Source organism: Helobdella robusta (genome assembly GCF_000326865.2).
Source record: "Helobdella robusta unplaced genomic scaffold HELROscaffold_18, whole genome shotgun sequence".
NCBI lineage: Eukaryota > Metazoa > Annelida > Clitellata > Rhynchobdellida > Glossiphoniidae > Helobdella > Helobdella robusta.
The window spans coordinates 1,841,057-1,868,308 of NW_008703981.1; the positions used below are offsets into that span (position 1 = coordinate 1,841,057).

Consider the following 27,252-nt stretch of genomic DNA (forward strand, 5'->3'; position numbering starts at 1 on the left):
TGTGTGAATTTAACGTGGTGTTTGTAAGTGAACGTGCGTGAAATGTATCGGTGTGTGTGTGTGTGTTTAAGTGAATGAGAAAGTGTGTGACAGCCATAAAAAACGTTGAATTAGCATACACTCGATGTAAAAGTTCTAGCATAAAATATAGATAAAATGGTTTTAACGTTAACTTCGGCTGAAAGCAAACCTCAAATATACACACATAATGGGTGGTGGGTATGAATTATAAATTTAAAAGTGGTATATATATATATATATATATATTTGTGTGTGTGTGTGTCATTGGTTCATTCGTTCGTTCATTAAATTATTCATTCATTCATTCATTCATTCATCCATTTGTTCATCCATCCATTCAGACATTCATTTCACTCAATCAATCAATCCACCCATTCGTTCAATCTTTCGTTCATCAATTGTTTCCGTCACTCATCTGAAACAATATAGAAATAACTCTAAAATAAATCTAGGTATATGCTAAATACATACTGATAATATATATATATATATATACAATACATACATCATATATTATATGCATCATAATATTATTTACAATATATACAAAGGAGCACCCAAAATAACGCAATCAATCACTCATTCAATCATTCAATCACTCAACCAATCACTCACTCACTGACTCACTCAATCAAACTAAAAAATGAATTGACAACAAGCAGTTATATTTTTCAACCATATATAGGTTAAACCTAAAGGTCACTTAAATATTAATTATCATAATTTATTATTATTATTATTTATTATTATTAATTATTATTATTATTAATTATTATTATTATGAACCCAGACTAAATGTCGATACACATGAGCACGAGAAAACTTACATATGGAATGGATAAAAAAACAAACAATAATAATAACAACAACAACATTAACAACAACAACAATAATAACAACTAAAATAATAACAACAACAACAACAATAGCAACAAGAACGACGACAACGACATAGGCAAGTTAAATAAACTAAAAAAAGATACTGATTAATATTTCCTTGACATTCTCATGTCTACTGTTAATAAACACTTTAAAAAAATTGAGCACACACACACATACAAACAAACACACATTCACACAAACAAACACACACACACAAACACTGAATACGAAATACGCAAATGTAGATAATCGTCAAACTGATATATTAATACACATAAATACCTAAATACATAGCGTTTAATAAAGACTGTGTGATCGGTAAAAACATCTAATACATTGTTCAAGTAGGTAATGTGAGCTTTTTATTAAAACCACACACACACAAACACACACTAGCAAACACACACACGCATACAAACACACACACACACACACATACAAACAAACACACATACACTTTAAAATATTGAAACACGTAGACTTATATACTATTGTTAAATTAGCTATTTTTTTTCGTTTTTTTTTCTAATCAATGAATTCTCTACTGGTTAAATACAATACTGATAAGTACGATCCTAAGAATGTTCCTAAAATTTGTACACACCTTCTAAAACATCTTGCCGTATTGCGTAATAATAATAATAATAATAATAATAATACATTGACTCTGTATGTGTAATAATAGTTATTTTTAATATTCGCACACACAAACCACACGCACACACATACACACACACACACAGAGACACACATACTTGAAAACATACATAAAAAAGTTATGAAACTCCGTCATGCAATATGTAAAACTTTAAAACTTCAAAAATCACTCGCTTGTAGGAACCGTTGTAAAAAATTTATAACCATAAGTCAGGCATCAGCTAACTAAATAAACTAAATAATAATAAAATACTACATCATCCAGAAATAAATAAATAAGTAATTATAACTATAATAGTAATAATTATAAACTTTATAAAAAACTGTCTTGCTTTTTGTATGATGTAAGGTTAAGGGCATATACTAACCAGTTAGTCTTAGGGTTTGATCTACGACTGACCATAATATTAGAAAAAAAATTATTTTAGAATATTTAAAAGTGGACAAATAATAATAATAATAATAATAATGACACGCCACAATTCTTAACAATGGAAACGTTTTGACAGATGAACAGTAAAGCCCAACAACAACAACAACAACAACAACAACAACAACAACAACAACAACAACAACAACAACAACAACAACAACAACAACAACAACAACAACAACAATAATAATAATAGTAATAGTAAACCATAATTAAAAAAGCTATTGACGAACGACTTGCAAAAAAAATGTCATAGAATCTTTAACAGTCACGATCAACATTAACAATTACAGAATTGAAGAAACAAAACAAAACTAAACAAATAAACACGTAAATACAGAGTAAAAATAAACATCTGCCAGAAAAATGGAAAAAAATTCGCTCAAAAATGAAAAAATAAAATGCTTTTAATAAATACAGTTCAACTATCTATCTATCTATCTATCTAACTATCTATCTATCTATCTGTCTGTCTGTCTATCTATCTATCTATCTATCTATCCATCCATCCATCCATCTATCCATCTATCAGCCAGTCAGTCAGTCAATCGATCCACCGGCCAACCGATTCGATCAATGGCTAACATTAATATCAGCATCACTTGAAACCACATTAGCACAAGGAGCGTCAGTGTGGTCGTTGTTGTTGTTGTTGCTGCTGTTGTTGTTGCTGTTGTAGTTATAGAGGCTATTTAATATTTTAACGCTTGAAACTTCAAAAACGTCATCGTCGTCGTCTATGTCATTGCTGTCGTTACAGTTACTAGTAGCAATGTCATTTCTACATATCTTGTTTGTAACCTTTGATTCAAAACGGTTTTTATGAGAGATTAAGTTTTTATCACCAGAGTTAAAAGATTGCCGAACTGTCGTTTTAATGGTGGTGGCTATTGCTGTTGCTACTGTGGCTGCTACCGTGGCTACATTTTTTATTGGTGACGTCATTGTTGCTGCGGCCGTTGACGTTGTTGTTGTAGATGACGTAAGAGTGACGTCATTCGCTAAGGCACGTGATGTTATAATACTTTGTTCTTTAATGTCGCTAGATTCATCACAACCATCATCATCATCGTCGTCGTTTTTAAATGGTAGAGAAGTAACATTACCATCATTACTATTATTAACATTATTATTATTATTATTGTTGTTATTATTATTATTGTTATCATCAACATTGTAGTTGAGATTTGAGGCCATCTGCTGGACAAACTGACCCAGCAGGAGTGCAGCACTTCTGCACTCCTCAACTTTGCTGTACACTTTCTGTTCAAATTGTTTCATCATTACAATTACAGCTATAAAAAATACATATACAACAGAGCTATATATATATAATGTATCTCTCTCTCTCTCTCTCTCTCTATATATATATATATATATACACACTTCTGTAATGATCAACTGTACGTACATACAATGAAACAATATATATATAAGGATAGGAATAATATGTATATGCAATATATAACTATATACACGTGTGCGTGTGTGTACATACGTGTGTATGTGTGTTTTTGTTAGGGTGTATGTGTGTTTGCGTGTGTGGGTACATACCATTTTTTCCATGAGACTATCAATGCTGAGAGCGACTTGATTGACGTACGATGGCGGGTCCATGGACAACTGAACAAACTGATCAAATATCTCGCAAGGATGTGTCAGAGGTTTCTAAATGGTGAAAACAATAATGATACACAAACACCTACCAACACACACACACACACACACACACACACACACACACACACACACACACACACACACACACACACACACACACACACACACACACAAACAAAGGAGCAAACAAAGGAGCAAACATACTTTTGAAGATTGTTTACTATCCCTTCTATTTCTTCTCAAAGTTCTGACTATTTTTGCATTTAAAAAATTATCCAATAAGATTATTTTTATCATAAAATTAAAAGATAAAGCACACCTTCTGTTTGGCTGGAAAGATTTGATTGGTCGCCTTCAGGAACAGTGGGAGGAGTTATGAACTTTCTGAGGTAGTCAATCAGTAATTTGCATACCTGCCCTTCACTCATTGGTCGGCTGATTTAGTAAATAAATAAATTGTTTCAGGGCATACTAAAATTTATAAATGGAAAAAAGTGACTCTTACCTTTCGTGATTGTAAGAATTTTTTCTAGACCTTGTATATCTGTGTTGTTGCTGCTGTTGTTGTTGATGATAAAAATTCTGATGTAGAGGCTGGTGTTGTTGATGTATAGGTTGTTGATGTAGAGGTTGTTGTTGTTGATGTAGAGGTTGTTGTTGTTGTGAAAACTGTTGATGTTGTGAAAATTTTTGTCTTTTTTCTTTACTGTCCTGCTTATATAAAGTTTTACTGCCATTGAAACTGTTGCTTTTGGGATATTGTCTGTGAAAATTTTGTTGCTTTTGTTGTTGAGTTTGTTGTTGTTGCTGCTGTTGATCTGATCGTAGTTGCTGTTGTTGGTGTTGCTGTTTCAGCTGTTCGAGGTCAAGTGGTGGTCGTTCCAGACTTTTCCTCTTCAGTTTTTTCAATTTGGTGATGTGGTCCTGGAGGACCTGTTAGTTAGGGTGCCAATAAAGCATATCAACGTCATTGTCAACACCACCATTGGCGATCTGCATTCAAGTCCTCATCATCTGCAGACTTCATTCACATCCTCATCATCTGCAATCAAAATCATAATCTAAATCCAGATGACTAACATCAATCTCCTTTCTTAGATTTCTCAGTCCGACTCTTTTAGTCTCAATTGATTTCTTTAGCTTATTGTATTCACTGCAATTAATTAATTGATTGATTAACTAATTAACATTTATAACATTTCATACAAACAGTGAAAAATCAATCACTTATTCACTCAATCAAGTAGCCAACTGACCAATCACTCAACCAATCAACCAGCAAGTCAACCAACCAACCAGCAAACCGACCGACCAATCACTCAGTCAACCAACACTAAATTCTTCTTAGACTTGTTCAGCCCGTTAATCTCCTCAACAATCTTCCTCTCCTCGGATAACTTGAAGTTCCTACTCTGCAGTTCCTTCTGCAGACTGTCAATCCTTTTATCAATGACCTTGTCATTCGTTGCCTTCAGAGTTCCTCTGATGTTTGACAGATCTGCTTCCTACAAATTAAATCAAATTGAAAACTGGATAAATAAATAACTGAAAAAAAAATCCTTTTAACAAAAGTTATATAGCACAATTGAATAAACAAGCTACAAACCATTTTCGTTGTCTCCTCATTCAGCCTCTTCAAATCTGACTTCTTGCTCTTCAACAGATCCATATCCTGTTGCACATCCATGAACGATGACGTCACCGATGACGTTTCAGATGCCGGCGACGCTAACGATGACGACGACAACCATGACATCGATGAGGTTGTCATCATTGCCGTTGTTGGTGTTTTTGTATCCGTTGTTAGTGTTGCTGCTGTTGTTGTTAGTGTTGTGTGAGCAAGTGGTGTGGCCCAGGCATTGCTTGTTTTGGTTGAAGTTAACTTTATCAACTCGCTAGCATCTGCTGTTGTTGCTGCTGCTGCTGCAACTAACAATGTTGATGACACTGATGATGGAGAGGATGATGACGTCATTGAAAACACTGATGACGATGATGATGATGACGATGATGATGACGTTGGTGGTGGTGATGTTGCTGATGATGATAGTGTAGAGACTACTCTTGAAGAAGAGACAGAGGAAGATGACGAAGATGATGTAACATGTGACACTAAAGCTGCTGCAGCTGATAAACTCTGTAATGGTTTTGCAATGTCAGCTGCCGATGACATTAAAGATTGGGCGATTGATGTATGGGTAAGTGATGCTATTTCTTCGTTATCAAAAAATGGTGATAGAGTTAGTGACAAAGGAGATGTTGTTGATGCAGATTCTACTATTGTAACAACATTACACTCTGCAGTTGGAGTAGTAACTGAAGTAGATTCAAGTGATGTAGCTGAAGATGAAGCTAATGTAGTAACTGCAGATGTTGTTGTTGGAGCTGCTGATGTTGAAGCAGTATGTGATGCTGCTGCTAATGTAGTTTGCATTGTTGTAAGTGTGGTTTGTGTAGTTGTTGTAGTTGGGGGTGCCAATGTACCAAGTGTGGTTGCTTCTGTTACAGCTGCAAATGTAGTCTGTGGCTTACTTTTAACAGCAGCCACCCAAGATGAGAAGGAGGTATTACAGTATTTTGACGTGGTTTCAATTATTTCTTTAAATGTAGTTAAGCATGTTACATGTTCATATGCAGTTGTCATAATTGATATTGCTGCCGATGTTGTTGATGTCATTGATGATGTCGTTGTTGTCGTTGGTGATGTTGCAGCTGTCGTAGTTGATGTTGTATTTGCATCATTTGTCCATGAGGAAATTGAAGTTCTGGACGTTGTCGCTCTAACCGATGAACAAGATGTTGATGATGAAGATGCAGATGATGAGGATGATGATGATGTAGACCATGGAGATGATGCAGACGATGATGGTAATAACGTAGGTGATGAATGAAAAGGTGTATATCTGAGGTTTCTACCAGTTACAATCCGACTTTCCACATTACTTGTGGTAGCTTTGATCGACGATCGACTACTACAACCACATGGGAACTGTTTAGTGGCTGTTGTAGTTGGCTGCGGCTGTGTACCCGCTAACGAGGCAACTGCCATCGCATATGATAGTTTGGTAGTAGTTGGTGATGTTGATGATGTAGATAATGTAGTAGATGATGATGTTGTCAACGATGATAGAAATGGTGATGTTTTTGAAAGTGATGCTATGGAGGATGGTGATGAAGATGGTGAGGACACTAATGATGTCAATGGCATGGTCGATACCGGTATCAGTAAGTCTGTTGAAGCTGAAATTGTCGTTGTTGAAACCGTAATTGTGGTAGAAGATGTCCCCATCATCGATGTTGTTGATGTTGTTGGCAACATTGTTGTTGATGTTGTTGTGGTCAGAGTTCTTGATGCAGGCCCAGAATGATTAGACTGTTGAGTAGCAGATAAGAGCTCAAGTGAAGCATCATCATTCTTTCTGGAACACTTTTTAAAATCAAAATTGAAAAAAAATGAAACAATTTATATACTATAGTCAATGAAAAATTTCTTGATTAGAAAACTTAATAATAAATATTCATATAATATATATGCACTGCTTATACAAAAAATTCATAGAGGAAAAAAGTTTCTTTAGAAAACTAACAAGAGTGATATCTTTTGAATCAACTTTTGAATCATTGTCAGATGTTGCAGGATCATCAGTCTGCTGATCAACAAGCCCCACTGGGAAGCCTTCATTTTAGTTAGGTTAAGTGAAGATTTTTTTTGGAGATTTATTATGCAAATGGTTTGAAAAATAATATTCTGTGTTTTCTATTTCATGAAAAAATATATGGCGATAAATGGCCATGAGGTGTGGACCAAAAATTCAAAGAAAATTTGATCAGAATTGAGAAGGTTAAATTTGAAGAGACCAATTTTTTGAAGAGATTGTGGGGGCTTTGACTAAATAAAATATTTAAATTGAGACCTAAAATGATGGTGGTGAATGATTGATATGTGATAACATAACTGTTATATGTGTTATTGTTATGTCATAACATAACATCATAATATTCATATGAATGAATGAGTAAAAAAATCATATTATTTCAATATTCTACATAAAAATGATAAAATTAAAACAATAAAATTAAAATAACTAAAAGATATGGTTCTGTCATTCAAAATATGATGATATCAGCTTTGTAAATAGCGTCAAACGCAAATTCATTTATTGATGATTCATTATGTATGATGCAGGACAGGCAGGCTGTTGCATAAGTCTGTTGCATACTTTAATTACCAAAAAATCCACATACTCATCCGTGATAAAAATGGGTATATATATATATATACGTAACGTCCTCACACTAACATCGATCCGGTATATAAACAATTTATAAAATAGAAAAGTTTATTTTAGTACTTAATTTTTTTTTATGGTCGAAAATTGGACAATTAAAAAAAATAACCAGAGAGAATACGAACCCGGACAGTTTATGAAGACAGTGCCAGCGCTCATGATTTTTGATTGACATCAAAATAAAATAAAGGAATAATTAGAGAATTTTTATCAAAATTTTACACCAATTGCCATCAACTATATCGTTCTCGTATCAATTTACGATTAACTTTTAATTTGCACGAGGTCACGATGGGGCGCGTTTTTTATTTAAACTTTCTTTAATATTCGTCATTGTGGTTGGTTATTGGTCATTAATCATCAAAATGTGTTAATGATTGCTTTATAGGTTTATTTCAATGATAAAATGTAATTTTTTTTTCTAAATGTAATCTTCGAACGAGCAAACAGGAACTAGAAGATTCTATTGAAACCGGATATGTTGTTTGTTGACGTCATCTACCTACAAAAGGTTAATAACATGTTGCTGTTTTAACGTTTTGTGAAAACTCAATGCTTCTATTTTTAGCCATAGATTAGCTTACTTACAATATTGCAATATTTTCATTAAAACTGAAAAAAATAATTCAAAATACATAATTCAAGGTTCATTAGTTAATTAGTTGATTGTTCGATTGGTTAGTTAGTTAAATGACTGATTGAGTGATTGTTTGGTTATTATCATAAAATAAATAAAAATACTTTTCCAAAAATTTAATAAATTCTCAATTTGATTTCATTGCGATATCGATGATGATGATTGCGACTAATTAAAGATCAAAACTAAAACAAAGGAATAGATTGATATTTGTAGTTACATTTATATTTTTATATTGATTAGCATTGTTATTGTTGCTATTTTTGTTTAACTCCTCATCTTCTCATTTCTCTCATACATGCATGACAACATTCACACATACATAAGCACGTACATAATCACATACATGATGTTTTTGATTTTAACGAAAACCCACCAGAGGAACCGACCTTGACATTTAAAATATTTTTTAATTTAATTTCTTGCACACAAACAAACACATACATACGCGTTAACATTCACACATACATAAGCCCATACGTAATCACGTACATGATGTTTTTGAATCTGTAAAAACATATCAAAGAAACCGACCTTGACATTTAAAAAAAAATTTAAATTAATTCCCTTGAGCCAGAAACGCCTGATCTCATTTTTTATATCTTTACAATTTTTTAATTTACTTTTATTTATCTTTATTTTTTAGTTATGTAGGATTATATAGAATTATATTGAGGTATATTGAGGTACATTGAGGTATATTAAGGAATATTGAGGTATATTCAAATACATACATAAACACATTGCATTGGTATTTGAGCGTAATTTTATTTTCATTACACACTCTAATTTATTATTACTAAGGTTGAGAGTAATTTAATTTCATAGGTAGTTAAAAGCAATAATTTAATTCTAGGAACAATCTTGTAATGTAAATTAAAACGCTGTAAGTGTATCGATAGGTAGGTTATTAAGTTTTACATTATTATTATGTTGGAGCCCAAGGCATTACGTAGGTGGTGGGGTGGGTGCCAAAAGGCCAATGAATTGGGCTCTTGAGTTATGTAATTTAATTGTAATGAATAAGTTAGTTGAGGGTACGATAACCGATTGACTCTGGGTTTCAAAGTCCGTTGTCTGGGGTAAGCCTTGGTGGCCAGTGGTGATATATATTGTTATAATATTAATAAATGAATGAATGTATGAATGAATGAATGAATGAATGAATGAATGAATGAATGATGAATGAATGAATGAATGAATGAATGAATGAATGAATGAATGAATGAATGAATGAATGAATGAATGAATGAATGAATGAATGAATGAATGAATGAATGAATGAATGAGTGAACAAACGAATGAGAACTATCACAGAATAAAACTGAAACTTTAAAAATTTCATTCAGATGGTTCGAAAATTCATTTGACGCTTTCATTCATAAATCAAGCAAATAGGTACAACATACTTCTTTAATGAGTTATCAATAATAAATTTAAAAGAATAACAATTGAGACATCATTTTAGGTTTACGAATCAAAATGCTTTGAAAATAAATTATTAATTAAATAAATAATTTGGGGAAAATATTTGTACATTACATAAGTACAGACATAAGTAAATAAATAATTATAAACTAACGATACACACTCACACACACACACACACACACACACACACACACACATGCACGCGTAAACTCACACATACATATATACACACAGACGAAGATATATAAACACATACACAGAACATTGAATATTCCATGAAGATCAGTTTATAAGAACATCAACAATCGGTATCTATCTTCTCAAGGACTATGCTTGGGCAGGCGGTCGCCGCTGAGGTAACATTGAACGCTGGCGCGCAATTTTTAACTTTTCCTACTGCGGTTGGCGAAGGTTTCTCACAAGTTGAGGCCGTTGAGTTGTGTCGCGAAGAGAAAATATTCGAACTAGGTCGTGTTTTGAACGTTGGGGATAATTCTACGCCACCTTCATTGTCGTTGCCTAATATGAAGACACACATCGGTTTGCTCTCGCCTCGTTTTATTAGAATATCCTCGCTAGCGGAGTCGCGTTTGTTGCCACCACTACCGCTGCCGCTACTTCCGCTATTTGATTTCGCCCTCCTGATGAGTTTTTCCGTTTCTTGGATGTCTTGTAGGCTGTCCACGGCGTCTCCGTTGTCATCTTCGTCGTTGTCCTCGTCGAAAAAAAATCCATTTTCAGTTTTAGAGTTGGCGTTCGATGTAATAGTTGGAGTGTTCGTCGCTGAAGAAGTTGTTGCGGTTGTAGCGGTTGTAGCTGTGTTGAAGTCTTCGTTTGTGGCTGGAGGCACGGCGTTGTAGTACCAATCTCTGTTGTATTCTAACGATTCTATGATTTCTCGACAGCCTGGCTCAACTAATTCTGCCCAGGTATCCCAGAGCGGATGAACGATGTAGTCGATGAAACCCACCTATTTCGTGAAAGCACAAGTGATGTACTGATGGAGATATTAACTAGGTGACTAGTTTTAAATTTAATAAATTAATGATAGAAACATGGGCTGATAAAATTTAAAATTGGCATTATAGATTTTTCTTTGCCGTTTTGAAAATTATTAACGTGATTATTAAAAAAAAACCAACCTGTGATTTTTCGACGGTGGCAGTCAGTCGATCGCACATGGGACTAATGTCCAACTCACGTTCCCTCTCGGCATCACCCTGTCGAAAGAATTCCTCCATGATTGCATCTGTCCACTTCTTGTAGAGAGGAAGAGGTTTCGTTGGATTGCTGAGGTCTGCGCAGTGGATCATGTGCTGCAGGATCTTTGGGCATGGAAAGGGTAATTGCTGGGGTTATCCAATTTTATCAGTGTGTGATGTTTAGTGTAACAGTTGTTTGTGGGTGTGATTCTTTGTTTAGATTTTTAACTTTCGCTGAAAATTTGAAACTTTTTCTTAATTTTAAAATTAGTTTCTCGAAACTTATAGGACAAACGAGCATAAAGTAAGTCAATTTTGTATCAACTTCACGATAAGTCATATTTGCCAGTGATTTATACCATAAAAATCAATACAATAACCAAAAAAAGTAGCAAAATAACCATGAAAAAAAAAAACAGAAAAAAAAACCAAAATCGAACCAGCAATCTATCGCTGTAGTTCTCCTGGCTGAGTATGTCGGCTCCTGATAACTTTCTGGCCTCAACCATGGTCTTGAGGTGAGCAACGTGGTCCATGTGTTTGTTCATATCTGTCGCTAACACCTTCCAATCAACAACGAAAAATTATTTTTTTAATATAGAAATTAAATATTATAGATTAAAAATAATTATAAATCTCTTTATGATTTAGATGAATTTCAGAAAAAAATTTCAGAACAATTTTATAAAATATTTGATATGATAAAAATTATCGATATAGAAAAGAAATACCTCTAAGCCAAAAAACAGACGGATATAAACTATAACCTAGCAAGCACACAAACATACACACACAAACATACACAAAAACAAACACACACAAACATACACACAAAAACACACATACATACAACTGAAATGCTTAAGCCAGGATTTATCGTCTGACGTCTAAACTTGCAACACCAGAGATGAATATTTCACGAAAGAATGCTTAATCTGATATTATCGCTCATACATACAAACATATATAAATACATACATGCACATGTATACATAGTACGTACATAAAATACACTCACACATCTTTGTACATACATACATACATACATTACACGTTTTAAGTAAAGATTTACTATATAGATATACATGTACGTACATACATATTGATAATTTTATAATTATCAAATCAATCAAAATCAAAAATACATTTTATTTACCAGAACAAAACACAAACAAAGTTAGAATAACATTCTGGCTTGGAGACAATTAAATACAACCAATATCAATAACATCGAAAATAATATAAATAATAAAAGTATAGATAATAATTTACAAGGCTTATGACGATTCTTCTTAAAATCTGCCGAGACTTGGTAGGCAGGCTAGCGAGGAAATCACAATCTGTCTGCTGTAATAATTTAAAAGCGACAGCCAGATGATGGTTCTCTAGGACTGATTCGTCATTATACATGAGAGCCAGGTCAGAACCTTTGAGTGTTTTTTGGTTACTGATTTGTCAGTAGTTAGTGGTGGTTGAGTTGTGTTGGCTGGTTGATTGTTGGCTGGTTAGTTGGTTTCTTTGGTTAGTTGGTTTCTTTGGTTAGTTGGTTACTGGTTGTGTTTGGTTTGGTGCGTTAGGATGTTGTGTTAGCGTGCTTGGTGTTGTAGAAATGGTTTTGTTGTTGTTGTTGATGTTGTCTCTCATAGTGAATTGTTTTGTCGTTTAGTGTTATCGGCTTTGTTTGTGTGTTGTTGTGTTAACAAAATTGTATTAACTCTGTAAAACCTCTATAAACTAACAAACAAATCTATTCAACACCTCTGAAATTAACTCAAAAGCAAAAAACTCAATCAGTTTACAATACAAATGAATACAATACAAAATACACAAAACCATTACCAAACATCACAAAAAATACAATAAAAAAACGAACAAGTGACAAATAAACTATAAAAAAAACAACAAAAACCACGTCTGTTTGAAACCTGTCGTTATGAAGTAGTTGTTCGTGAAGCCAGGATGGTCAATGTCATGTATGCAACTGGCGAAGATTGTTGCAAGAATTTCGAGATCCGTAAAAAGATTCTGATTGATTGGAATGACGTTACGTCACTTTTGAAGGCCTCAGTAAACAAACAAACAACAAACAAACAGACAAACGAACAAACACCCTACTACCTCAAGAGCGGGCAAACTAAGAAGAACATGGCAGGACTGAGTGACGTCAGCGGCATGATAGCCGTTGTGGTAAGGTACTTCCGGTCTGTAGTGATCTTCGGCCGTCATCAGGTAGTTGAGCATCGTCGTGCTGCAGATGTTGAATGCGCGCAAGAGGTCACGTTTCTGGGAAAATAAATATGGAGAAAAGTTTCAATGATGGTGGACGCCGATGATGATGAAAAGTGATGACAGGTGGAAGATGATGCTGATTAAAATGAATATGGTGATGAAATGTTTTCCCCTTGGAGTTTTGTCGACAAACGATGGTATTTATGAAAAGATGAAAATGACACTTAAACATGATATAAAAGATGGAGGTGGTTACATAGGTAATGATGAGACGGTACTATGATATCATGGACCTTTAAATACCATACCTCTTTTTAAATCAATTAATTCTGCTTCTGTCAATAATGTCTAATTGGTTAAATCAATTAATTCTGCCTCTATCAATAACGTTTAATTGGTAATTAAATTGATGTTATGTGAAAAATAAAATCAAAAATTCAAACCCAGCCAGCTAAAACAACTTCACTAGAAGTGCGTAAATTTGTATCGAGAAGAAAATTTAGCGGCCATAAAATAAGATACTCTGTCGAGTTGTTTGTGATGTTGCGTGTTGTGTTGGGCCGACGATTGTTTGCTGTTTCTTGCCTGCTAATAGCCTCAAATCTTAATTTACGGTTCTAAAACTCCGGGCTAAATACGGAGAAAATGTACTTTTTTTTTATAACGTTTTTCGTTATAGTTTTATTTATTACGAGGTTATCTCGACGACGTATATGGGGGAAAAATATTTTCAACAAATGACAAAAATGAATGAAGAGATGAATGAATGGATGAATGAATGGATGGATGAATGAATGAATGAATGAATGAATGAATGAATGAACGAACGAACGAACGAATGAATGAACGAACGAACGAACGAATGAAAGAATAAATGAATGAGTAAACTGATAAAAGAATGAACGAACGGATAAAAAAAAATAAAAATATTGAAAGGAAATCTAACAGCAAGAATGGTGTAAGTCACGGTTGTCATCGGCCTGTTGTTGGTCAGTTGACCTATTTCAAAAATATCAATGCCCCACTTATCAATGTCCGCCATTATCTAGGGTTGGGTTTTTGGCGGGAAAAATCATGCAAGTTTTTGAATAATAATATTTGCAAATGTTAATGAAACTAACGCTAATGCAAAACGAAAGATTTTTCAATATTTTTAATATGTTTTCAAATACTCGTCAATCCATCCATCTATCAATCTATCCATCTATCAATCTATCCATTCGTTCATTTATTCATTCATTCATTCATTCATTCATCCATTCATCTATAAAACCCATCCACTAATCATTCCTTACCTCATCCAGATGTTCCGGATCATTTGAATCCACTCCATACTTGGGATGCATGATGATTGAAGAGGCCGGCGGAGTTATAGAAGGCCTCTTGACGCCAGTGATTTCCAGCATAGGACTCTTTCTTTCGCTGTTGCTGTTGTTGTTGTTGTTCCTGCTATCCGTGTCCTCATCATTTTGAAGTAGTAGCAACTGTTGCGGATGTTGTAGTTGAAGTTGTTGCGTCTGTTGCTGCTGTAGCTGCTTCTGTGGCTCGCCTTCGGATTTTGTGGCGTCTGTAGTTGAGTTGTCGTCGTTGTTGTATTGAACGCTGTTCTGCTGTTGTTGCTTTTGTTGTTGTTGTTGTTTCAATTTCGCTTTGTTTTCTAGGCTGTTGTATCTCTCCTCAATGTACATGTCTTCTTGTTTGTCTGGGATAGAAAAAGAGAGAGATAGAGAGAGAGAGAGAGAGAGAGAGAGAGAGAGAGAGAGAGAGAGAGAAAGAAAGAGAGAGAGAGAAAGAGAGAGATAGTGGGGGAAGGAAGTGAATGAAAGAGTACATGTGTGAGAGAGAATTTTATATTTAAATATGATATTTTTTATTAATTTTAGTAGTTTTAGCTTATAATGATATAAAATTTGCATATTTTATGATAATGAGGTGAGATAAGAAGCAAGCGAACAGACGACCAGGCAGCAAACTCACCCAGAAAGGTGGAACTGATGTATTCTGATATTTGATTCCCTGCCTTGCTCGATTCAGCGAAGTGGCTTAGCTCCCTATTCAGCATTCTTTTAAACTGTACAAGCAGAAAAAAACACATCATTTTACGTAACTGGACGAAGTCATTTATGATGACGTCATCGTTGTTTATGTCGTTGTTTGGAAATGGCGATGGGACTCAAATCAGTGTGGGTGTTTCGATGCTCCTAAAAAAAACCATTCACAACAAACAAATGCACCCATCACACTCTCATGCACACACACACACTACAAATACACACACCACAAATACACACACCACAAACACACACACACAAACACACACAAACACACACACAGAGGCACATTTGCATAACTGGATTCTGCGTTCGTATTATTCGGTACAAGTGAATCATGTTAGCGTGAATGAGCTCTTTATCATGGATTATTTTGGAAATCCAAGAAATTATTGCTCATCCCATTTCCAAATCTGACCCGACATTCTTGTAATACCGACATGTAACAATAGAAGAATGATTGTAAGCAGTCAGTTAAGGCATACTATTAGTTATATACTTATGTGTATGACGTGTGTGTATTTGTGTGTGTGTGTGTGTGTCTACAATTATATGTGTTGTTTGTTTGCATGTATGCGTGTATTATTAGTATTATTATTATTCATCATTTGTAGAGTGCATAGGTAAAAGGATTTATTTCTACGCTCGTATGGTATGCACCAGGCTGAGAAAAATTTGTAAAATTTCATCGGCGTTTTAGATGGCTTGCAGAATTCAAATGTTTTCTTAATTTTTGGCAACGACATCACAAACAACAACAACACAAACAACAACATAAACCACAACGACAGCATAAACAATAAACAACAGCATAAACAGTAACATTTACAAGCAGCAAACCTATGGAATAGGAACAAAGCTAAACAAAGTTAAAACATACATTACATTGAGGTTGTTTGCTAGCCGGTGGTGAAAGATGCCTAGATCAACCTATTTTCTCTTTAACTTGGTGTTATATGATGTTTTGTTGATGTTATTTTTTGTTATATTGATGTTATACGATGTTTCGTCAATGTCATGTTGATGTTATTTTTGGCTATACAAACGAACAAACGAATGAACGAACGAACAAACAAACAAATAAACAGACAAATAAACATTTACGTTATGCAATCACATAGGTTGGAAATCTAATAAAATTCTCCCCTACAAGCAATGGTGCGTGTTAAATGATTGTTTATTTTGCATAGAATCCACTTATTACAACATAAGTGTTCATTTCTATGTATGCACTTGTGTTTATACGTATGTTTGTTTGTTTGTTTGTTTGTATGTGTATTTGCAAACAATTGTCTCGTGAATTTTTTTTACTTTTATGCTGGTTTTTATTGTAATAGTATATCTAATTGGTTTCGTCTGTTCTCTCTCTCTCTCTCTCTCTCTTTCTCTCTCTCTCTCTCTCTCTTTCTGTTTTCCTCTCCCTTGCCACTTTTTCATTCTTTCATTCCTCTTTCTTTTCTTTTCTTTCACTTCATTTCTTATTTCTTCCTACTATCACGATTCTCTTTCTCTCTTTCTCCTCCACTCTCCCTCTCTCTTACTTTCTCTTTCTCTCACGTTTTTCATTTTTTTTTTATTTTTCTATCCTTTTCTCAACGTTGTGAGTTTTTTTTGTGGTATGTGCGAATTAAAAAAATATATACATATATACGCATACACATTCTTGTTAATTAGTATTCTGTTTGAAGAAACTGCCAAGAAATTGTATTTTTTGAGAAAGAAAGAAAATTTTGGCAGATGAAATAAATGTTCTTTGTGTTTTTTTTTTGTTGGTCATGTTTTTGGTTTTTCTATTTTTTCTTTACGTTATGCTCGTTAATTTTTTCTATATTTCAAAGATTGGGTAGAGCATGGTGTTTTTGTACCGTTGGAAAAATGAAATAAAATTAATTAACCATTCATTAAAAGAAAAATTGAAAAATGATAAATGGAAGACTATGTAAAAACTTTTGTTGGAAGAATTTTTTTTTTGGAAAAAAAACCCTGAAAAATAAAGACAAAAAGGTCCATGAACCTTTACAGGACAATAAAATAAAAGACATCGTAAACATAAGAAACCCAAAACTAAATTTTTTCATGTGTGTGTGTGTACTTGCATGTGTGTGTGTGTGTGTGTGTGTGTGTGTGTGTATGTGTTTGTATGTGTGTCGGCGTGTTTTGATATGTTTGTGTATCTGTGTGTTTGTCTTGCTGGTTCAACGACCTCATCCCTTCAATGTTTATCAAGCTTATATTCGCATATACATTGCAGATGTATTGTTTCCCAAAATAACCTTATTACTTCAATATCGAATTAATTTGTGAACAAACCTAGGTTATCCATATATTTATACACACATGTATGTATATATATATATATATATATATATATATGTGTGTGTGTGTGTGTGTGTCTGTCTGCCTGCGTTTTTGTGTGTAAGTTCGTTCTTAGGTTTATTTTAAATGTTTGTTTGTTTGTTTGTTTGTTTATTAGAATACCTTTTAAAAAAATTTCACAAATGTTTCTGAAACGTTTGCAAAATATGTTTGTAGATACGATAGAGAACATTTTTTTTAGGGGTTTTAAAGCCTTTAAATAAATTACCATAAATTATTAGCTCCTTCCAGAGAGAGAAAGAGAGCTAGCTACTTTTTGACTGATGTGGTCTCTACATTACGCGGGCATGTATGATTGATTAGAAAGCAGGAGAGAAGTTTTTAAAAACGAAAAAATCTTTCTAGACATTTTAAGTTTGTTTACTTTTAAAAACGAAGTTAGTGAAGAAAACAAAAACATACAAAAAATATACATACACAAAACGTTACACACACACGCCATACACACACATACACATACATATTTACGCGCACATTCACACTGGCAGACGATAATACATTTATTTCTCCACACACTTACACACACACACACATACAAACAATTTCTCCACACACACACACGCACACATACAAACACACACACGCGCGCACACAGAGCAAACTTTTATTCGTTCCATTTTCTAGCTTTCTTTAGAAATCTTTTTTGAGAGTAGTTCAATATATCAAAACAAATGGGCCGTAGCTAAAATACTTTGTTGTTGCAGTTCTACTTTTGGGTTTGGTTTGTCTGTCTAGTGCATGTTTGTGCATGAACATATTTAAGTTTGTGTGAACGTGTTTGCATCTGAAGATTTTGTGTATGTATGTATGTATGTATGCATGTATGCATGTATGTATGTATGTATGTATGTATGCATGTATGTATGTATGTATATATGTATGTATGTATTAGCATGTATGTATGTGTTTATGTGTGTATGTATTTATGTTTATGTGTGTGTATGTGTGTGTACGTTTTGTGTATATTACGTCAGTTCAGACCAAAGAACGTAAATAAACATCTTCGAACAAAACTTTTGTATCATAAAAATCTTAATCTCTCTCTATCTAGGTCAGTGCATTGAACGAGGTACACACACTACATCTAACTTCATACACACACATCCACCCACACACACACACACACACACACACACACATACGCGCGCGCAATATTTAAGGTTGTGGATATAGCAATGGTATTTTGAGACATTTCTAATCTTTAAGCTCAAATGCGCGCTTTTTACAAATCACTTTTAGAAAATTTTTCAATCGACTAAAACGTCAATTTAACGTCATTCTTATGAATTCCGCAATTAAATAAATTCTGTTATATCCGTGGATGATAAAAATTTCATCCTATAAAAATCCTATCCAATCTGTCATCAACGAAGACAATTGTATAAATATTCATCCATACATACGTTCATAATAATTCAGTTTGTTAACTGCCGTCATTATTGCCATCCAGATTAATGCTTGCATTAATCTGGATGGCAATAATTGGCCATCCAGATTAATGCTTGCATTAATCTGGATGGCCAAGTTAGCATCGCCTATGGAGTCCTTCACATCAGCTACTTCTTATTCATCATCGTCATCGTCATCTTCGTCGTCATCATCATCATCATCAACAACAAAAACAACAATAACAAACAAACAAACAACCAGACGAATGATCGAACTCATTAAAAAACATTGAAACCTTAGGCAGTGGCATGTACATATTCACGAATCATACAAATCTGTCATCAACAAAGACAATTGTATAAATATTTATCCATCTATACATACGTTCATAATAATCTGAATTATGATTCTAATTAATGGATATTGGAAAAATTATGATATGAAAAAAATTATTATGTAGAAATATACCCAACGAACTGTATATTATTGCGATTGAAAATGGATTATTATATGGAAAAAAACACTTAAGAGAAGTATATAAGTTAGATAAATAATTATGACAAAATAGATAAATATGACATGACATAGAAATGACAAAATTATCACTGTAGTATAGAGATCTGAAATAAATCTCTCTTGAAACCCAAAAGGAAAATTGTATCCTCAATTGTATCCGCTTACACTGCCATGACTAAGAGAAGAATTTCATGATGAAAAAAAATTATTTCTCATTCAGTCTGTTTTTGCCTCTTGTTTTTTTTTTGTTTTGTTTAGTTTCTTTCAAGAACTTCAGGAGATAACAACAACATCATCATCGTCGTCGTCATCGTCGTCGTCACATCATCATCATTATAATGACATCATTTCATGACGTCATAATCACATGAACCATTGCAATACTTTAAAAATAACATCGAAGTCAAAATTTTCACTCGCTCACTCACTCACTCACTCACTCACTCACTCACTCACTCACTCACTCACTCACTCACTCACTCACTCACTCACTCACTCACTCACTCACTCACTCACTCACTCACTCACCCACTCACTCACTCACTCACTCACTCATTCATTCATTCACTCACTCACTCATTCACCCACTTACTCACTCACAAACTCAATTTCTCCTTCTCACTCATCATCATCTCACCTTATTCGTGGCCATCTCGCTGACTGACCGATGGGTCTGTATGATCTCCAGCTGCTCCAGACACCATTCCAACTCACCCAGCGTTTCCGAAGATAATTTGTCTAACTGGTCTTCTGTTCGGGTGATGAAGTGACGGGATGATGACGACGATGACAAAAATGAAATTGTGATGATGGTGTGAGGATGATGACGACGACGATGATGAAGATGATGATAATGTGAGGATGATGATGATGTGAGGATGATGATGATGTGAGGTGGTAATATGAGATGACATTTGATGGTGTGAGAAGACTGCTAGACTAGACCCAAAGTTTGTTCGAATAGTTGTAACGCTGTTCATACACGAGCAATGGTTTCTAATCAATCATTCAGAGATGTGTGTGAATTGTGTGTATGTATAAATGTGTGCGTGTGTGGATATGTATTTATGTATGTACGTACGTACACTTGTCTATTTTTGTATGTAAGTATCTATGTATGTATGTATAGTTATTTGTGTGTGTGTGTGTGGATGTGTGTGTGTGTTCAAATGTTTGTTTGTATGTGAGTGTATTTATGCGTTTGTGTATGTACGTACGTGTATATTTTTGTATTTAGATAGTGTACAATAAATTTATCATTTTTTGATTGATTGTTATAATGGCGTATGAATGATTATGTTGGGAATACAAAATTTGTATTATAAGTAAATACCAGGGTGAATTTATGCTTATATGTATATGTGTTTGTATGTATGTATGAATGTGTGTGTGTGTGTATGTGTTTGTATATGTACATGTGTGTGTACATGTGTATGTTTTGGGTGACTGAATTTTATGTTTGTATATGTGTAAATGTGTGTATTAAGTGTGTGTGTGTGTGCGTGTGAGTACTTGTTTGCATATACGTGTGTGTGCGTGCGTGCGTGCATGTGTGTGTGCGTGCATGAACGTAAACATATCATTCCTTTACGCAATACAATTAATTACATCATGTATATTGTGTCGGTTTGTCTTTTCTACAATGATATTCCTATTATTGTTATTTGTATTATTGAAATTATTATTTCAATTATAATAACAGTTATATTAATAATATTATTTTTATTATTGTTATTATCATTTGCCTTTCATGGGACTTAGCAATGCTTGTGTATTATGATAGAAAATTATATTTACGTTGTGCTTTTTTAAGGAAAACCTTTATCCCTGATGACGATGGTGTAGACGACGATGATGATGATGATTATGACTATGATTATTATTATTATTATCATTATTATGATTATTATTATTTTTATTTTTATTATTATCATTATTCCTCGCAACGACAGAGTCTCTGCCGGCCAATGCTAATTATCTGATAAGGATATCATTATTGCAAATCAAAATTACAACAACAACAACAACAACAACAACAACAGCAATAATAATAATAATAATAATAATAATATAGTAATAATGGCAGTAGTAGTAGTAGCAGCAGCAGCAGCAGTAGTGGTAGTAGTTGTAGTGAAAGCAGTAGTAATGATAACAACAACAACAACTATATTTATAAAAATGAGCAACAAAAGAATAAAATTTATATTGAAAATTCCAGTCACGTTTAACCGTTATTTGCGTTGAAAAACGATAACACACATCCACATACACACGAAACAAAACGAAACGAAATTTTATTTGCTTCCCAAAACACATCCACACACATCCACATACACACATACAGCATTTCTTTAACGACTACATCTTTTTGCAGGACATATTAATTAAACCAATTAACCAATTACTTAATTGATTGATTGATTAGTCACTAATGTTAACGAGTTTAATTGGATTGATGTTAATTAACTCTTATATATACAACACACACACACACAAAGACACACACACAACACACGCACATATACATGCGTTTTTTGTTTGATTATTTTTTTATGTGTCTTTTATTGCAAATAAATATTAAGATAAGGATGAAAGGAACTGAGAAAAAATATAAAAAAATTCATGGTTTACACAAACACACATACACACAGACAGACATACATACACACATACACATTCATATACACACATACAAGCATTCACACATACATATGTCTGACGTGTCTTTAGCTAATTAGGTTGTATTGCATAGTTGGGAATGATATGTTGGAGTTGTTTTGGTTTCGTTTATATTTTGTTGCGTATTTGGTTTGTGTTTGTTTTTGTATGTTTTGTTTGTTTTTGCATGTTTTGTTTGTTTTTGTGTTTTGTTTGTTTTTGTATGTTTTGTTTGTTTTTGTATGTTTTGTTTGTTTTTGTATGTTTTTGTATGTTTTGTTTGTTTTTGTATGTTTTGTTTGTTTATATGACTGTTGTTTTTTTGTTGCCAATCAGCATTATTACTTGCATTGTATTCGTGTGTTTTATCGATCTTGAGTTTGTTCGTTCGATCTGTAGCATATAATGTTTATTGTGCGTGTGTGTGTTTTTGCGTGTGTTCGTGCGTGTGTGTGTTTCTGCGTGTGTTCGTGCGTGTGTTTGTGTGTGCGTGTGTGCGTGATCATGTACGTACGTGTGTATGTTTTTTTTATTGGAAGCAATTTCGGGCGGGTAGTAACAATGCGGAGATTGTTTGTATTAATATTTTGATAATGTATTATTATTTTATTATTATTTTTGGTGTTACTTTACATAAGCTCATACATACATCTCTTGATGATATTTCCAATTTTGAGGACAAGTAGAATTAAACCCGGATACATCCAATAATGATTCTATGTGTGTGTGTGTGTGTGTGTGTGTGTGTGTGTGTGTGTAGGTTTGTGTGTGTAGGTGTGTGTGTAGGTTTGTGTATAGGTTTGTGTGTGTAGGTGTGTGTGTAGGTTTGTGTGTGTAGGTGTGTGTGTAGATTTGTGTATAGGTTTGTGTGTGTAGGTGTGTGTGTAGGTTTGTGTGTGTAGGTGTGTGTGTAGATTTGTGTATAGGTTTGTGTGTGTAGGTGTGTGTGTGTGTATAGGTGTGTGTGAATGTTTTCGTTTGTACGTGTGAGTGTGCGTGTGCGTGCTTTCTTTCTTTCAACACCTCAAAACCTATCAGCGATCGACAATGCACTGAGCTGAATGTTTTTCTCCGTTGTTTTCGACATAAAACAAAAACAACAACGAAAGATGGAAAATGTTCTTTTTGTTTGTTTATTTACCTCGTGATGATAACTTGTTCTGCACTCGGTTTGTGGGTTTTGGTAATATTAAAGAAAAAGTTTAAGCGATTGTATGAGCTGGCTGAACGAATGGATGGATGAATGAATAAGTGAATGAGTGAGTGAATGAATGAATGAATGAATAATTGAATGAATGAACCCAGCTAACACAACCAACTTTCCCGCCTATCAATAGATAATTCGGTTGATGTTAAACTGTTTAAAATCGATCCGCCTTTAATATTGGATTCAATAAAATTTCCAAAAAAGTTATTTATAGATGGATGGGATTTCCAGAGTTTATTATTTTTATCAATTTTGTTTATTTTTCTCCCTGTTACGTCACGGAAAGAACAAAAGTTATCAAAACATCGGTGCATAGTTTTTTTTGCTTAGCGATGTTACTGCTTGGTTGTTTTTACTATTACTGCTATTTATTTATTATAACTATAATAAATATATATTTATTCGATATATTATTATTATTTATTTTTATTATTATTTATTATTATTATTTTAGGAGCCAGAGTGCACCTGCAAAACATTACAGAATGTTGTTTTTTTTCGAAAGTAATGCCATTCTCGCTTTCGGCAATAATAATAATATGTAACATTTTTGCCAAAGAGGTAGTAACAGTAGTAGTAGTTGTAGCTGCAGGAATAGTAATAATAGTAGTTGTAGTAGTAGTAGTAGCAGCAGTAGTATTAGTGGCAGCAGAAGTAGTAGTTGTAGTAGTCGTAGTAGTAGTAGTAGTCGTAGTAGTAGTAGTTGTTGTTGTATTAGTAGTAATAGTAGTAGTAGTAGTAGTGGTGGTGGTAGCAGTAACAGCAGCAGCAACAGCAGCATCAGCAGCAGTGTTTATCTTAAGTGCATGCATAACGGGATCTGAAATATTTCTAATGATAAAATACCATTGTTTCGCTCTCTAGAGCAAAACAATTATTATTATTATTAATTATAATTATTTATTATTATTCTTTTCCATATTATTTCTTTGTATGTTCGTGTTGTCGTTATTATGGATGTTGCTGTCACAAAAACAGCATAGATAATTTAATTTCATCTTTTGAAGTCTTATATATCTTTGCATATTAAACCAGAGGTGAGTTGCACGTAAAATAAATAATTAAATGCAGAAGCACCTCGTCAGTATAGAAAAAATCATAAAAAGTATAAAATCACACACAGACACACACACATTCACACAAATAAACACACACGCACATATATATATATACGCATACATACATACATATACACACATACATCAGAGCGTAACTGTGTGTTTAGTATCAATATATATCATATCATTTTGCGCCAGAAAATATCAAAACTTTTAAGATTTTTCTGGGGAATATTAGCAAGGCAAAATAAAAAAGGAAGAAAATGATTCAAGAAAAATTGTTTATGACATAGCAAAAAATAGAATGATCGAATGAGTATTTGAATGGGTTTGACGAAGGTGATGTGAAATGGCGAGGATGATGATGATGGTAATGATATGGTATGGTGTGGTGATAGTGGTGATGATGTTTATTTGAAATGTTATGCCTCACCATACCTGTGAGGGCTTCATCGTTGCTTGAGATCTTCTCCTTTTCACAGCCTATGCAACTGCTTCGAGTCGAGCTATGCCAATCAATCAATAAATCAATTAATCAATCAATTGATCAATTAATTAATCAATTAATCAATCAATCAAATAATCAATCAATTGATTAATTATTCAATTAAATAGTTTTTTATTTAATAAGGATTAAAAATTAGTTAAAAATTAACTTTTTTGTAGAACGATTAAATAAATGGAATGAATGAATGAAAATGAATGTATGAATGAAAATGAATGAATGAAACAACGAACCAATGATTGAACGAACGAACAAACAAACGAACGAACGAACAAACGAACGAATGAAAAATCATGTGACAAATTAATCAATCTCATTTCAAACTTGTTTAAAACGGATGTAGACTTGGTCAGTGAGAGGAAATTATTTCTCACTGACCTCAAACTATGGACAATCTGCGCGAATGGCGTGACCACGTGCACCATCCCTTCCGTGTGTCTGCAGAAATTGAATGAATGAATGAATGATTGAATGAATGATTGAATGAAAGGAAGGAAGAATGAATTTTTAAACCGAATGGATGACTTAGCGAGTAAGTTTGTCGTGAGTTTGGAAATGAACAAACGAATGAACGGACAAACAAGTGAACCAACTACTGCAAACAATAAAAAACAAAAACTGATGATGAATTGTCAGAGGTACAAAAAATTAATTGTTCACAAGAACCTGGCAACGGTGATGAACGGCTCGTAAGAAAAAATGCAAAAACATCGCTCTAATTTAAAAAGCCATTAATCATTCGCAATCCTCGAAGATTAAACAAAATTTATAGAAATATAAAGTTAATTGGTTGAAATAAAATCTTAACATTTATTATAACGTATTAAAAATTAACCAGTTTAATGATCGACCGACCAACCAGTCAACCAGCCAACCAACCAGCCGACCAACTAGCCAACCAACCAACCAACCGACCAACCAGCTAAACAGCCAACCAACCAACCAACCAACCAACCAGCCGACCAGCCGACCAATCAACTATCCAACCAACCGACCACCAACCAACTATCCAACCAAATAATTCTCTATCCATTTAATTAAACTGCGGGCTATTGAAAACACTACACGCATACATTAAACCAGAAAAGGTGAATGAATTCATAAATCAATCAGCCATTGTGTGTGTATGTGTGTGACTGCATGTGTGTGTGTGTGTGTGTGTGCACTTAGGAAATAATACTGCTGAGTAATTAAGTATCGCCTAGGTATTGTACTGTAATGATATGTATGCTGCATTCTGTTCTTTTTTTCAGTTCACCTCCTTTACATTCAGCTAAATACACACGCACGCACACACATACACACGCACATACATACACACAAACATACAAACAAACATACACACACAAACACTCCTTATGCCTAAAGCTAAGAAACACGGCGTAATAATATTTTTTTTATATTTGCTGTTCATCTGTTTGGTTACTATAAAAATTTATTCATCATTTTTTGATGTTTATTTTGTATGGATATCTTAGAAGAATGTTTCCTCAAACAGACGATTTTTAAAATTTGACAAAAAATTTTCCTTGGCGGAAATTAACTTTATGATAGAAAGCTTATGAAGACAGGCTTTTGCGGATTATAACCCGGAAGAATATCTTCGAAAAAAGATCATCACATTATACGTACTAAACATCTACCAGCCAACAAATATTTGATAACACTCTCTTTTAATAATAAATAAATAATAACCAAAAAGAATTAATTGAAGATTAGAAATATTTTTTCAAATATTTACGAATAATATTAAATATGGTACTCTGCTTTGTTGAGAATGTCAATCAAACACCTCCCTACATACATGTCATGTAGTTTTAGTTAATTCAATCAAAAATTTTGTGTTGGTGTGTGCTGTTATTGTCACGTGTTTCGGGATTTATACGTGCAAGTATAACTGTTCATTCATTTAGTTATCTTTCCATTCGTTCGTTCGTTCATTCATTCATTCATTCATCCATTCATTCATTCATCCATTCATCCGTTCATCCATTTATTCAACTTTTATCAGTCAATCTTGGTTTCAGATACTTATCTTTTACTAAAAAATTTCTTTTTACCATCACCATCATCATCATCACATCCATATTT

At 33.6% G+C, this 27,252-nt stretch overlaps 2 protein-coding genes across 2 annotated transcripts; one reads left to right on the forward strand and one right to left on the reverse strand.

The window, feature by feature from the left end:
- Positions 1-5,766: 5,766 nt before the first annotated feature.
- Positions 5,767-6,981, forward strand: HELRODRAFT_170584 (hypothetical protein; the record flags this gene model as incomplete). Its single annotated transcript, XM_009016386.1, has 2 exons — positions 5,767-6,481; positions 6,566-6,981. 2 exons carry the CDS (start codon positions 5,767-5,769, stop codon positions 6,979-6,981), a joined length of 1,131 nt encoding a protein of 376 aa, XP_009014634.1.
- A 3,833-nt stretch (positions 6,982-10,814) lies between these two features.
- On the reverse strand, positions 10,815-25,586 carry HELRODRAFT_76777 (hypothetical protein; the record flags this gene model as incomplete). Its single annotated transcript, XM_009016387.1, has 11 exons — positions 10,815-10,940; positions 11,113-11,295; positions 11,613-11,735; positions 12,445-12,599; positions 13,098-13,197; positions 13,291-13,455; positions 14,348-14,446; positions 14,697-14,847; positions 15,363-15,472; positions 20,371-20,483; positions 25,439-25,586. Coding segments are annotated over 11 exons (1,473 nt in total), but the record flags the coding sequence as incomplete, so codon positions are not given.
- Between the last annotated feature and the right edge of the window lie 1,666 nt (positions 25,587-27,252).